Source organism: Pristis pectinata, chromosome 30, assembly GCF_009764475.1.
Source record: "Pristis pectinata isolate sPriPec2 chromosome 30, sPriPec2.1.pri, whole genome shotgun sequence".
NCBI lineage: Eukaryota > Metazoa > Chordata > Chondrichthyes > Rhinopristiformes > Pristidae > Pristis > Pristis pectinata.
This window is the reverse complement of record NC_067434.1, coordinates 23,401,680-23,417,393: the sequence shown is the minus strand read 5'-3', so window position 1 is coordinate 23,417,393 and position 15,714 is coordinate 23,401,680. Positions and strand designations below refer to the sequence as shown.

Genomic DNA, 15,714 nt, shown 5'->3' with positions numbered 1-15,714 from the left:
TTTTAAAATAAAGTTTTATGTACCGAGGTACAGTGAAAAAACTTGTTTTGCATGCTATCCATACAGATCATTTCATTATAACAGGGCACTGAGGTAGTACAAGGGAAAACAATGACAGAATGCAGAATAAAGTGTTACAGTTACAGAGAAAGTGCAGTGCCGGCAGACAATAAGGTGCAAAGCCATAATGAGGTAGATTGTGAGATTTTATTGTAACAGAGTACCATTCAATCGTCTTATAACAGCAGGATAGAAGCTGTCCTTGAGCCTGGTGGTATGTGCTTCCAGGCTTTGTACCTTCTGCCCAATGGATGAAGTTTGTGGGGGGGCCTACCGTGCAGAATTAGACTGCTGAGTTTTCCATATTGACTGCACTTCTGAAAGGTACATCTTTAGGTTGGAGAAAGCTGAAGCACCTTGCAATGTCTGGAATGGTATAATGTAAATGCAAGCCTCATTCTCTGGGATACTGTATCTTCTTGTTGTCCAGTCCAATTTTCCAAGTAACATAAGGCAGTGAAAGGAGGAATATTAGGAGCATTAGGAGGGTGCAATACAGGAGTCTGTAAGGGATTGTTGTACTGCTGCATTAAACTCACATAAACAGATGGGTGGACTAAGTTATCCAACTATGGAATCTGAATAGGCAAACAACTGACCTGCCAACCGACCTCTCCAGCCCACATCATGTGGAATCTTGGTCTATGCAGAACAGATTTACTCAAATGGTTCCAGGAACAGGGGATTCAGCTGCACTGGTTAGAATGGGGTTATTCCCATAAGAACAAAGTATATTGAGAGCAGAGGTATGAAGAGAAGAGAATAGATGCTGGAATTTGGAACCAAAAAACACAACACTGGAAGAACTCAGCGTGTCAAGCAGCATCTCTGGAGGCAAAGGTGCAAGTCGACATTTCAGGCCAAGACCCTGCACCTTTTGCCTCCACAAATGCTGCTTGACCTACTTCCAGCATTCTGAATATTAATTTTTTTAAAATTTTATTTACAGCGTGGCAACAGGCACTTCTGGCCCAACAAGTCCGCGCCGCCCATTTTAAACCCAAATTAACCTACCCATACGTCTTTTTGCAAATTTGATTTGTCCGAGGCGGACAAAATCGTGACTGGTTTAGACAGAGCAAACAGTTCTCAATCAGTGGATGGTTCAAGGACTAGAATACACCATTCAAAATTTGGGGGAGGAAAGGATACAAGGAGAATGCAATGGAAAAACTTTTTTCTTTCCCCCACTTCGAATAGTCAGGATTTGCAATCCACTGCCTGCAGGAGTGGTGGAAGCAGAATGAATTGGTGTCCTCCAAAGGGAAATGGAAAGGCAGCTGAGCGAGAACAACTTGCTCTTCTTTGGGGAGATGGCACAGGAATGGGAGTGACGTGATTGCTTTGCAAAAAGCCAGCACAGACCCAGCACCACTTTGTGGTGCAACAATTATTTGACATTTTGCGACTAATTTCTTCTTCCAGCATCTCCAAATACCGAACAATTCTGTAATAGATTCTAACAAAAGTAAGAGCAATTATAGACCATACAGCCCCTTCATCCTCCTCCACCAAGGCAGATCCTTCAGTTCAACTCCACCTCCTCCTCCAATCCACATAGCTCCAAAAACAAAAAAATCAATATCAAAATCTCAGCATCCCCAATCCCTTGGGGTAGAAAACTCCAAAGATTTACAAGCTGAGTAAAGAAATTTCTCCCCACTTCCATCCAAAATAACCCGCCCATCATCCTGAAACACTTCCTCCTCATTCTAGACTCACCAGTCAATGGAAACTGCCACTAAGCAACCAGCCCATCATCTAGATTTTGCTTTGCCTTATTAAGCTCCCATGGAAAGGTTCTGTAGCCGATGACACAACCTGAATAGCAGAGTGATTCCATTGGGGAACGAACAAGAGGCCAGAGTTAAAGACGAGAAAATTCAGAGAATTATAGGATTGGAGGAAATTACAGAGATAGGGAGAGGGCATTGGAAAGATTTGTAAACATGGATGGGAATTTTAAAATTGAGGCACTGCTTTACATGGAGCTGGTGTTGGCCAATGAGGGCAAGGCTGATGGGTAGACAACACTTACTGCAAGCCAGAACATGGGCAGTAGAAGTTTGGATGAGCTTAAGTTTAAGGTCCTTAAAATACCTATGATTCTATGGGTGCAGGTAGATAGGACTAGGCAGAAGATCAGGTTGGCATGGACTAGATGGGCCAAAGGACCTGTTTCCGTGACTCTATGACTAGATGGGCCAAAGGATCTGTTTCTGCTCTATGACTCTAACCTGGGCAAGCGAAGAACATATAGGTATAGTCACAAGATAACAAGAATTGCAATAGGAGGAGAAGTGTTGAACAACATTACAGGGATGGAATAAAATCAGAAAACATTGGAGATATTTAACAAGTTTCTTTCCATACAGATGCTGCCTGACCTGCTGAGTATCTCCTGTATTTCCCATCCATATTTACAGCATTTGCAATTTTTTGCTTTTCAATTACAAAAAGGCAAAAATAAGCTTGACACATCAGTCAAGCACAGCTTATCTTGGGGCAAAAAACATGACACCAATATTGCCAATGCAGATTTTTCTTCTCTCAGCCTATACCTATCTTTATGATCACTTTCCCAAATAAATTTTCACCCGATGCTTTATACAAAACAAAAAGGAATTATATTTGGGCACAAGCTGTAAATTAAAGATTTATCATGCAGCTGCAGCAAAGTATTTGAGTTGGAAGTCAATGACTCATGACACGAACATGACTTTCTCCTTCAATTACCTGGTCAGTTCTGACTGCAGGAAGAAAAACTGGTTGGCCTATTCAGAGTAATATTAACTGAGGAGTGGCACTTAGTCTCTCCTATTTGTCTAACTAACTAAACAAAGCAGGATACTGTGGGCAAAAGTCAGGAAACAGACTGCTGCAAACAAATACAGAGGAATGTGTGCAAGTCAGAGGGAGACTACTAACTCACTTGGACAACATTAGGATGCTAATTAGACTAAGTAGCTTGTTCAAGTACAATGATCTCAAAAAGATAAAATTACCAGACACAAAATAGACCTAGTAAAATATGGAGTTTGAGGATTTTCGGTTAGCATTGCTTAAGAGAAATCTGAAAGCCTTTAACTAAAACAGGAAAGACTGCACGAGCTGCACCCTGGGCCTTTCCAAATTAATACACAAGATCATGATTGTAGCAGAATCTCTGAACACTAACTGAGCTGTGTGTCAGTCTCACATGCAACAATAAGAGGTGGCATAATTCACTCACAATTTCCTATTACCCATATGCTGCGCCCACCAAGTGTAAATAAAAGGACTTTGACACAAAACACAAATACTCTCCCCACAGGTTCTGCCAGACCTGTTATTTTCACCATTTTCAGTTCTTATTTTAGATTTCCAGCACTTATTTTTGTGACCCCAGCATGCTGCAGCCGACCATATGCGAGTGCCAAGGGATGTTCTAGGGACCTATTCCTAGAATTCCATACCTGCAGTGACAAAGATCTCTACCGGGCTGACAGGACCTTGGTAGAATCCTTCCTGGATATTGAAAGATTTGTCTTTGTTAATTATGAAGTTTTGCCTCCTTAAAGTGGCACAGCGTCACAGCTAGCAGAGCTGCTGCCTCACAGCACCAGAGACCCAGATTCAATCCTGACCTTGGGTGCCACGTGTGTGGAATTTGCATGTTCTCCCTGTAACCGCCAGGGTTTCCTCTGGGTGCTCCGGTTTCCTCCCCCAGACACGGGGACGGTTGGGCTAAATTGGCCATTGTAAATTGTTCCTAGTGTGAGGGTGAGTGGCAGAATCACAAGGACATTGGTGAGAACGTGGAGAGAATAATAATGAGATTAATGTAGGATTAGTGTAAATGGTCAGCACAGACTCAGTGGGCCAAAGAGCCTGTTTTCGTGCTCTCTATGACTCCAAGTTCAAATTAATTTTACCAAGAATTTAGAAGTGTAGAATCAGAATGAGTTGGTTTAACCAGCTCATGGTTTGCAGGTGAAAAAGAAATGGGAACACTGCCAAGAACCACACGTAGAATTTTGTGCAGGGATTTTAATGTGCCACATTGAATCCCAGCTGATAACACGCAAACTGCACCATTTAATGCTCGGGATCTGGAAGAAAAGCTACAGCCAGGGCTGTAGCAACAATATTCTGTGAACGACACTAGGAGCCAAGCTTTCACAGGGAAGTAACAAATAACTGCCTTCAAAGAAAAGCAAGTAATTTGGTTTATTAGCTTACAGCCACAGGTATAATATTTTTAATGATGCTACCTTATTTATGGTTACGAAGATTTCCATTACCCCTGAAGTGAAAATCTGCTTCCTAACATTACCACTGAATGGCACAGATAATTTTGTCATGCTAAGCCAACCTCCTTCATCTTTGCCCTAGTATCCTCCACCCACGGCTTTTAGATCAGAGAGACCTTGCATGATTACTTTCCCATTAACTCAATACTGAAAATTACGTTTGCGGGAATGGGAGTATTTGCCTCTGAATGCACCACATAGATTAGAACCTTTCCGACATTAAATGTTAATGGCACTTGGGACAGTTCTGATGCTGCTCCGACACAGCCCCATAAGGAGAGTAGGGCAAGCAAATTAAATTGGTTTGTCACATGTACTGAGGTACAGTGAAAAACTTTGTTTTGCATGCTATCCATACAGATTATTTAATTACACAGTACATTACGTAGTACAAGGCAAAACAATAACAGAACACAGAATAAAGTGTTGCAGTTACAGAGAAGGCAGACAATAAGGTGCAAGGTCATAACGAGGTAGATTGTGAGGTCAAGAGTCCATCTTATTGGACAAGGGGACCGTTCAATAGTCTTATAAAAGCAGGATAGAAGCTGTCCTTGAGCCTGGTGGTACGTGCTTTCAGGCTTTTGTATCTTTTGCTTGATGGGAGAGGGGAGAAGAGAGAATGTCCAGGGTGGGTGGGGTCTTTGATTATTTTGGCTGCTTTACCAAGGCAGTGAGAAGTGTAGACAGAGTCCATGGAGGGGAGGCTGGTTTCCGTAATGTGCTGAGCTGTGTCCACAACACTCTGCAGTTTCTTGCGGTCCCGGGCAGAGCAGTTGCCGTACCAAGCCATGATGCATCCAGACAGGATGCTTTAATTCAACAAAGGAAGATATTCAGTCCACAATCTCAAACTGTAAAATATCTGACTGCCAAATGGCCCCAAAAGAAAAGTTTCCAGCCTTTGTATTTTGTGAATTATTGTTTCTGTCAGGGAGCCAGTGGAATAGGCAAGATTCAAAGACTCATACAGTGATGCTCATTGGTCATAAAGTGCTCTGCCAGGAACAATTAAGTACTTTTGATGTGTAGTCAATATTGTAGAGAATGTGACAGCCAATTTCTACACAGCAAAATCCCCCAAAAAAAGTGACAAGCAGACAGAAGGCTTTCCTCTTAAAAGTGTTTTTGACTGAGGGATAACTACTGGCCCAGTAAACCCTCAGGATAACTCCCCTGGTCTTCTACCAATGGGATCTTTGACATCTGCCTGAGAGAGTAGATGGGGTCTCCACTTAATGTCTCATCAGAGGCAACATTCCCTCTGCAAAGGATTCTAATTAACAAGACAAACAGGAAAATTAAAATGCAGGTCACATGGTGGCACCGGAGAATGGCGACATTTTGCAGCCAGCTCCCAAGGGAATATTGCATCCATCATCAGGGACCCCCACCATCCGGGCCGTGCCCTCTTCTCGATGCTGCCATCAGGCAGGAGGTCCAGGAGCCTGAAGACCCACACCTCAAGGTTCAACGACAACTTCTTCCCCACTGCCATCGGGTTCTTGAACCCACCTGAAAACCCCAACACTACCTCGGACTAGATTTCCTTCAACTTGCACCAAAGTTACTGTGTCGTGTAAGCCATGTATAACTTATGTTAATTGAAGTTTATGTTTGTGATGTACTGTGCTGCTGCTGCAAGAAGCTAATTTTCATGGCACTTATACCCTGGGTATGTATACCCATGGCAATAAACTTGAATGGACTTGCACCCTTTACACCAATTATGACAGACAGTTGGCAGGACAGCCCCAGCAACTGGACGCAAGGCAAAAAACACCAGAGACACAACAACGTAGGTACAGTATGCAGCAGTAGTTAGGACAGGCAGATCGCAAGGTGCACTTGTGCACTGCACCATGAAGTGACAGACACAGGTTCCCCACACTGAACTGCATCTCAACCAATAACAAGGAAACTGGGGCGTGCAACGCACTTGGCTGATCTTGGTTAAGGAGTCATCTGGTAGAACACAGCAGTGCAAATGATGGAAAAATCAAGTGGGGAGTTTTAAAAGGTTAACGATGCACACTGTTCCTGTAAAGTGGATCTACACTTATCCTGAAATGGCTTTAGCTACTTGAAAAAGCTGCAGAGATTACTTCCAGATGCTGATTTTCTTAAATAAAATATCCTTTAAACAAACACCATTACGCAAGAAAAGTGGTGGGGAAAGCGAGACGGTGCGCTGCCCTGATAAAGCTGGGTTAGACCAGAAGAGTTACTGAGTGTCCCCTAGCGCTGCCTTTTGATATTACCTCTGGAGAGGAAAATAAAACACTTGCTCGAGTGGAAAACGCCTGCAGCACCCAACTGCTGTTATCCAGTGTACACATTTGACATTAAACCAGCATTTTCAGAGGAGCAGAGAGGGAGGAAGGGAGAGGGCCGTGACCAGCCAAGCCATTGAATACAAGAGGCACATTTCATTGAAAGGCAACATTTCATTTCATAATAAAACACTTGAAATCTACGTTGCTCCTTTTTTAAAGGAGAATGCTAGACAATGACATGTAACTGCAAACGTGGCGCGCACAAGATACACTAAAGCCTGCAAATGACATTTACAGCTTATGGCACCGCTGAACAAAATACCCGGGAAGACAGGACTAAAAATAGCCGGCTGTGTCGCAGCAAATGCGTGATTTAGATGTGGACAGTGTGATTCATCACCTGAGGCCGAAAGATTGGAGGGCGGATAAGAAAGAGGCGCGCTGCATATCTTTTTGTTAATTTATTACACTGCAAAATGCAACACTGCAAATCGGGACTCTTTAAAACCAAAATAAAATGTTCTCTTATTTCTTACAGAATCGTACAAATAATTCACTGACCTCCCCTGATGTACAACCGACACCTGCATTGCGGCTGAAGTGACCCCCCCCCCCCTTCCTTCCTTCCTCCCTCCCTCCCAAACAGCCAGTGAATTGGACTCCCCTCTTCCCCCCTCCAAATTGGCCAAACACCACTACTGCACCCCCATTAAAAAGAGAATATCCCTGACCTTTGGTTCACAGTCCCAAGCATCTTAAAACCAAAACATTGATCTCAAGGTGTGTCGAGGTCACTCAAGAAATAGTTCAACACAGCTACTCTGGACAATGACCACATGCCAAGTGGACATCGTCTGATTTCCGCAATGCAAGTCCCTTTTAACGAACTTTTTTTTGGTGTAAAGACAGTTGACAGTTTTAGAAAACGCTGCTTTAAAATGTTTCATGCAGCATTTAGTTTCAACTTACCCCGCTTACACTCCAGAGAGTTACTGTTTCCTACCCCTTCCCCGTGCATTGATTAAACTTGCAATACCCGGGGATGTATTGCAAGATGTTAAGAGAAGGCAATTCAGACAGTGCGTTGAGAAATTAGAGAGGGCTCGTTACAGGATTCAGAGTTCGTGCAGACAACAATGATTCCAGGTACAAACTGCAGGGTTTAATGAGTGGCATGCACCATACAAGTTGTAAAGCAAGTATTTATTGGTTTGAAACCACGGCGTGGAAAGTTGAGCTTAGAATGCGATTCTGGCAACAACTAACCCATCTGACAGTAAATGTGTACCTAGTTCCGGTCACCATTAATTCTTGCTGGCTCTTTAAATTATTTAAAAGAGGTTTTGTTCGCTCAGTCTCTCGTTTTGTTTTGTTCTGCCAGGGGTTTAGGTTTGGCCCGAACACCACGGTGCAAATAAAAACGCAGAGGGTTTAACGCCACAATAAAGGTGCATTTTGGTGCTAACAGGCGGTCAGCCTCACCCCGACACAACACACTCCCCTCCCAACACACACAGGCGGTGCGGAGAACGTTATCGTCCCTCAACTCATCCCAAATTCCACTCCACCAGTTACAACGAAACAAATCCGGCTTCACAACACAACGTGCACACACCAAAGGGCTGTATATTACGAGACATCTTCCCTATACAAAGTTTTACAATTGGTGTCAACAAGACGCCGGCTAAGTGTGGACATTGCATCAACAACTCGCCCTGACACAATTTAACTCCCGGCTGATGAAACCTGTAACCATTTAATCCAGACCACCGCATACAACGCGGAAAATTAGAATGATATTCACACTCCAATTAAAAAAAAACACGCAGAATCATCGCTACAAAGGCTGGGCAGATACATCTGTGGCGTCTCCTGTGTCAAGCGTCCGTCTGCCAATCACCCTGTTGTCACAGTGAGGGTGAGTGGAGACAGAGCTTGTCTTCCCCCCCCCCCCCCTTACTTTGAAACATTGACCCCCAGTCATTGTCTGCACCCAGACAAATGCTCCCACTCTGCAGTCACACAGAAGCTCCCAACTGCTCCACCCTCTTGCCTCCCACCCTCAGCACAGACACACACACCGGGTCACTTACCCCTGGCAGACAGCTTCTTGGTGTTAATAATCTTCGCAGCATATTCTTGCCCCGTGGATAATTTCACGCATCTGCGAACAACGGAGAATGCACCCCTAAGGAGAGGGAAAAAACAAACATGGGATTGTAGTGGAGAGACACAGAGGAAGGGTGGGGGGGGGTTAGAAAAAGGGGGGCGATTGAAATGCAAAAGAACTGGGGCAATTATTGCAAGGAAGGGTGAGGCAGCGTACTTCCCAAGCTCTTCGCATAACTGGTATTCCTCGCTGAACCTGGTACACGTTGCGGTAGTGGCCATGTTGAAATGGAAAGCCTGGAATTGGTTTGCATGCACTCGCCTGTCAGTTGCAGGGGAGAACAAATGTAGCACCGCTAACGCGAGATTACAAGAGAGAGAGAGGGAAGAGCTCTCAACTCAGGACGTGAGCGGATCTCAGCACCGAGCAGCGCTGCTTGACACCATCCGCAAACTTACTCTAACCCTGAAAACTGGTTCTTTTTAAAATCTTTGCTGCAAGGCAAGATTCATACGAAGCATCATAAACACGCTTAGAAAGTTCTGCTTTTATTTTCGGATTAAGTTGCCTGCAAACATACTGGCGGTTGTTACCAAGCGTGCAATTGAGACAAACTCATCACGTGTTTCTAAGGGGTGACCTGGCAGTAATGTATTAGTTGGGGAGTTTCAACAGCGCTGAGGATAAGTTGTATTTCCCCTTATTTTGTTTTGCATTGGACGGGAGCGAGCAGTCTCAGAAAGAGGAAATGTCGTGTTAAAGTCACAGTTGTCGCTTCTGTGGGGAAGGCGAGTGAGTGGATACCTCGGAGAAGCCAATCTTTCTGGGTGGTTCTATGTAGCAGTGTTGGGTACTTCTCTGGACTGGGAGCCCAATTAGTCTCATTGTCAATGGATCAAGACTGGTGAAGTCAGGTTCAAGTGTCTGATGCTGGTGAAATCATCTCTGATATTCCATTGTAGTCAAGGATGATTTTCTTTCTCTCCAGTTCCACAGGTGCCCATACGGCTGGTGATTCCTGTGCATATTCTACAGTCTTTGCCATAAGTGGGGTAGACGGTGCCCAACAAGGCAGGTGGATGGGTGGTTTGGGCTGCTGTACCTTAGTTCTCCTGTTTGCTCAGGGTTTCCACGTACTCTTGTTGCAAAAGCGTTCAGAAGCTCCTCGTATTTAAGCCATCTTGGCCCAGAGGCTCCTATGAGGTACAGAGTTGATGTTGTACTTACTCAAGGAGGTTTTGAGAACAACCTTGAAGAGTTCATTCCATTCCCCTGGAGGTGACTTGCCATGGTAGAATACAGGATTGTCATCAGAAGTCTGGCATATGAATAGTGATGGCTCACCCAGTGAAACTGATTGACAGTGGTCCAGTGAAGCAGATTTAAAGGGCAGAGGATAATTGGACCAGGGTGCAAATATGTAATGCAATCACCATTTTATTGTCATCGGAGGTGAAATTTGATAGTGTAAAAAATGGGTGATAATGAACCAGCATCTCATTGCGAATCAGCAGACTGTTCAATTCAATGAAGTAGATATACAATCTCCCACTTCATGCTATTACCGCCTTTCATTTTACAGATCACCATGGTAAATTCAGACACCCACAGTTGTAATGGAAACTGCCAAAGTAAGCTTATCATCCTTTTACTACACCCCCTACTAATTGACATGATATGTGCAGATGTATAATTACTAGAGAGACAGCTACAGATTCTAAACAATATTTAATAGCATTGACTAACTGAAATAAATTCAAACTTATTTGCAACTCTTATTACTTAAAGTATATTTCACAGTGTAGTGTATTTTGGAGTATAGGTTATTAAGCAGTAGCTCAGCTGGTTTCCTGATCACTGCAAAACCAGAAGGTCATGGGTTCAAGTCCCACTCCAGGGACTTGAGCATAAAAATCTGTGCCAAGTCTCCACTGTGGTATCTGAATTCTGTACAGTTGGAGATGACTTCTTTCATACAAGATGTTACATCAGAGGAAGAACAAACTTGAATTTAAATAGCTCCTTATGTGACCTTGCACTATTGCAAAATGGTTTGGAGCTAATAAAGTACTTTTGAATTGTGAATCACTGTTGCAGAACAATGGAGGTCCAGATATACAGCTCTGATCCAGAGGGTGATTCCAGACCCTGCTTTAACACCAGAAATAGGAGCAGGAGTAGGCCATCTGGCCCATTGAGCCTGCTCCACCATTCAATAAGATCATGGCTGATCTGGCCGTGGACTCAGATCCACCCACCTGCTTTTTGCACATAACCCTTCATTCCTAGTAAAAAAAAAATCTAACAGTGTCTTAAATACATTTAGTGAGGTAGCCTCTACTGCTTCCCTGGGCAGAGAATTCCACAGATTCACTAGTCTCTGGGAAAAGCAGTTTCTCCTCATCTCTGTCCTAAATCTACTCCCCTGAATCTTGAGGCTATGTCCCCTAGTTCTAGTCTCACCTTCCAGTGGAAGGAACCTTCCTGCTTCTATCTTATCTCTTTCTAATCCATCTAATTTTATGGATTTCTATAAGGTTCCCCTTCTTTTGAATTCCAGCAAGTACAGTCCCAGGTGACACACTCCTCATAGGCTAACCCCCTCATCTCCAGAATCAACCCAGTGAACCTTCTCTGCACTGTCTGCAAAGCCAGTATATTCTTCCTCAAGTAAGGAGACCAGCACCAGTACTCCATGTGCAGCCTCACCAGTATCTTGTACAGTTGCACCACAACCTCCTTGCTCTTGAACCCAATCCCTCTAGCAATGGTCAACATTCTATTTGCCTTCTTGATAACCTGTTACACCTGCAAACCAACCTTTTGCAATTCATGCACAAGAACTCCCAAATCCCTCTGCACAACAGCATGCTGCAATCTTTCACCATTTAAATAATTATCTGATCTTCTATTTTTCCTTCCAAAGTGGATGACCTTGCATTTACCAACATTATACTCCATCTGCCAGACTCTTGCCCACTCACTTAACCCATCTCTCTGCAGACTCTCCGCATCCTCAGCACAATTTGCTTTTCCACTCAACTTAGTGTCATCAACAAATTGAGATACGCTGCACTCGCTCCCCTCTTCTGAATTATTAATATACAACATGAACAGTTGCAGGCCCAGCACTCCACTCACCACTGATTGCCAGCCAAAGAAACACCTACTTATCCTAATTGTCTGCCTTCTATTGGTTAACCAATCCTCCATCCATGCCAATACATTACCACCAATTCCATGCATCCTTATCCACAAATCTTATGCAGCACCTTTCAAATGCCTTCTGGAAATCCAAGTATACAACATCCACCTGTTCCCCCTCTATCCACTGTGCTCATTATATCCTCAGAACACCAGTAAGTTTGTCAAACAGGACCTGCCTTTCCTGAATCCATGCTGCATCTGCTTGATGGAACCATTTCTAGCCAGACATCTCACTATTTTTCCCTTAATGATAGCTCCAAGCATTTTTCTGACTACAGACATTAAGCTAACTGGCTTATAGTTACCTGCCTTTTGCCTACATTTTTTTTGTTAAAAACAGTGGTGTGACACTCGTTGTCTTCCAATCCACAGGGACCTGCCCAAAGAATTTTGGTAAATTATCACAAATGTCTCCAGTATGACTTCCACCATTTCTTTCAGTATCCTGGGATGCATTCCATCAGGACTAGGGGATTTGTCTACCTTTAGGCCCACTAGATTGCTCATCACTACCTCTTTAGTGATAGTATCAAGGTCCTCACCTCCCATCACATCCATAACATCTCTTTGGCATGTTATATGTGCCTTCCACTGTGAAGACCAACATAAAATAGTTGTTCAAAACCTTGGCCATTTCCACATTACCCAATATTAATTCCCACTTCTCTTGTTTCAAGGGACCAATTTTTGCTTATTATAGGTAGTAAAAGTTTTTATAAATGTTTTTAATATTTTACACTAGATAGTTTACTTTCACAGTCTTCCCTTTCTTTATTGCTTGCTTGGTGATTCTTTGTTGCTTTTTAAAGTTTTCCCAATCTTCCAGTTTCCCACTACTCTTGGTGACTTTGTATGCATGAGCTTTTAGTATGATGCCTTCCTTTATTTCCTTAGTTATCCAAGGCTGACTCTCCCCACCCTTACTGTCCTTGCTTTTAGTGCATAGAACAGTACAGCACAGATCAGGCCCTTTGGCCCACAATGTTGTGCTGACGTAGCTAATCCCCCCTCCTACCTACAGAATGCCCACATCCCTCTATTTTCCTCTCACTCATGTGCCCATCCAAGCCCCTCTTAAAAGCCCCCAATGAGTTTCCCTGCAGCACCCTATCAGGCATCGCATTCCAGGCATCCACCACTTAAAAAAAAACTTACCCCTCGTGTCTCTGCCTGGAATATACTTTTGTTGAGCACTGAAAAATCTTTAAAAGTCTTCCACTGTTCCTCAACTATCCCACCACACAGCCTGTGTTCCAGTCTACACTCGCCAACTCCTCCCTCATCCTGTTGTAGTCTTCCTTGTTTAGACATAATACACTGGTTCTAGATTGAACTTTTGCACCCTCCATTTGTATGAGAAATTCAATCATACTGTGATCACTCTTTCCAAGAGGATCCCTAACTACAAGATCATTAATTTTACCAGTCTCATTGCACAGGACCAGATCTAAGATAGCATGTTCCCTTCTACGTTCAGTAACATGCTGTTCAAGAAAGCTGTCACAGATGCATTCTATAAAGTCCTCCTCAAGACTGCTTTGACCAACTTGATTCACCCAATCTATGTGCAAGCTAAAGTCCTCTTACATGGAACAGATATTTCTTTGTATATTTCCTGTGCTACTAATATTATTCAGTGGCCTATAGACAACTCCCACCAGTGATTTTTTTTCCCTTTACTATTCCTAATCTCGACCCAGATAGATTCAACATTCTGCTCCTTAGATCTTATATCATCTCACTATCACCCTGATCTCATCCTTAAGAGCACTACCCCACCTCCCTTACCTTCCTGCCTAGCCTTCTGTATTACCTGATACCCCTGGATATTTAATTCCCACTCACCTCCACCCTGCAACCACATTTCTGTAATGGCCACTAAATCATACCCCTTTGTACTGATTTGTGCCACAAGTTCACTGACCTTGTTTCAAATACTACGGACATTCAGATAAAGTGCCCTTACACTCATTGTGCTTTTAGAATCTAGTAACCTTTATCTTTTGCATTTGACTTTTCTGTACTCTACTCTTTTTTTCCTAACTTTTGCTCTGGTCACTGTTTTGCCTCCCTGTCTTTCTGCATGGATTCCCATCCCCCTGCCATATTAATTCAAACCCTCCCCAAAAGCACTAGCAAACAATCCCCCTAGGGCATTGATCCCAGTCCCACCCAGGTGTAGACCATGCAGTTTGTACTGGTCCCACCTCCCCCAGAACCAGTTCCAATGCCCCAGGAATCAGAAGCCCTCCCTCCTGCACCACTGCTCAAGCCACATATTCATCCTAACACTGCTACTATTCCTACTCTGACTAGCATGTGGCACAGGTAGTACTACCTTTGTGGTCCTACTTTTTAAAATTTATCTCCTAGTTCCCCAAATTCAGCTTGTAAGACCTCATCCCACTTTTTTCCTATATCATTGGTACCTACATGCACCATGACAACTGGCTATTCACCCTCCCCTTCCAGAGTGCCCTGCAGCTGCTCCAAGACATCCCTGACCCTTGCTACCAGAAGGCAACACACCAACCAGGAGTCCCATTTGTGACCACAGAAACTCCTATCTATTTCTCCTTACTATGGAATACCCTACCACTGCAACTCTGGCACTTTTTCCTGCCCTCCTATGCAGCAGAGTAACTCACAGTGCCAGGATCTTGGCAACTGTTGCCTTCCCCCAATGAGCCATCTCCCACAACAGCATCTAAAGCAGTATGTATCTTTTGGAGGGAGATGACTACAAGGAAATCCTGCACTATCTTCCTCCTACTGCTCTGCCTGTTAGTCATCCATTCCTTATCTTTCCTTAGGCCCTTAAACTGCAGCATGACCAACTCACTAATCATGTTATCTGCAATATTGTCAGCATGCTTCAATGCGAATCCATGCATAGCTCCAGTGCCATCGTGCAGTCTGTCAGGAGCTGCAAATGGACACACTTCCTGCACACGTAGTCATCAGGGTCTGTGTTCTCACATCACACAGGTCTGAGCTCATCTGCCATGTCTAAAAGCTTTAAGGAAAAAGTTCAACTAGCTTCAAAAGTCCTAGAAAAACCTTACCCTAGTGTTTCTTGCCCACCTCACCAAAGCCTACACCTAGGCAACCAGAGGCACTTTAACTAGACTACAGTCCCTCTCAAAATAGCCACTCTGCTTGATCCTGCCTTCCTTTTATTGGCTGAGCCACCACACCCTTAGCCAATCAGAAACAACTTTTAAAAAAAGGTTGTTTAAAAAAAGAAAGAAATTTTTAAAAAGCTGCTGGCTCTTCCCCTCTGCTGCTCTGGCTGCTGGAACTGCAAAAACTTTGACAATCAGCAGCACTTTGACTTGACAGCAGCCCCTCTCAAAATGGCCACTCCAAACTGAGTATTTGAGGGTGTTGTTTGGCAGGTTCTGGTTGCATTACAGCCCCACCCTCCTGATCGTTAGGTACCCTGTGTGGTGGGGGGGTGGGGGTTGAGTTGGTCAGGGAACCTGCTTATCAGTCTGCTCCTGGGCCTGGCCAAGGATGCCATTCATAAGTTCAGGTTGTGTGCTGCGGACAATTCTGCCCAAGTCAACTGCCTGCTTCCTTCTGAGGATACGTCTGTGCCTGTGTGTCCCTGGAGAGAGAGCATGCTGGCACTCTGGAGGCCTTCCAGGACCAGTGGGCACTGCAGGGGCTGGAGTGTGTCCTGGACAAGGATGGCAATATTTCAATTTGATGTACATTTGGAAATAATGAATTGAGAATGTTGTAAATGTATAAATAAACCTCTTTT

At 43.9% G+C, this 15,714-nt stretch overlaps 1 protein-coding gene across 1 annotated transcript in view; it reads right to left on the bottom strand.

The window, feature by feature from the left end:
* camk2g2 (calcium/calmodulin-dependent protein kinase (CaM kinase) II gamma 2) overlaps positions 1-9,341 on the bottom strand; it is a 400,303-nt gene extending 390,962 nt beyond the window's left edge. Inside the window, 2 exon segments of the mRNA XM_052041768.1 lie at positions 8,722-8,816; positions 8,955-9,341. Coding sequence (XP_051897728.1) covers positions 8,722-8,816; positions 8,955-9,019 — 160 coding nt within the window. The 5' untranslated portion in view covers positions 9,020-9,341.
* Positions 9,342-15,714: the final 6,373 nt, after the last annotated feature.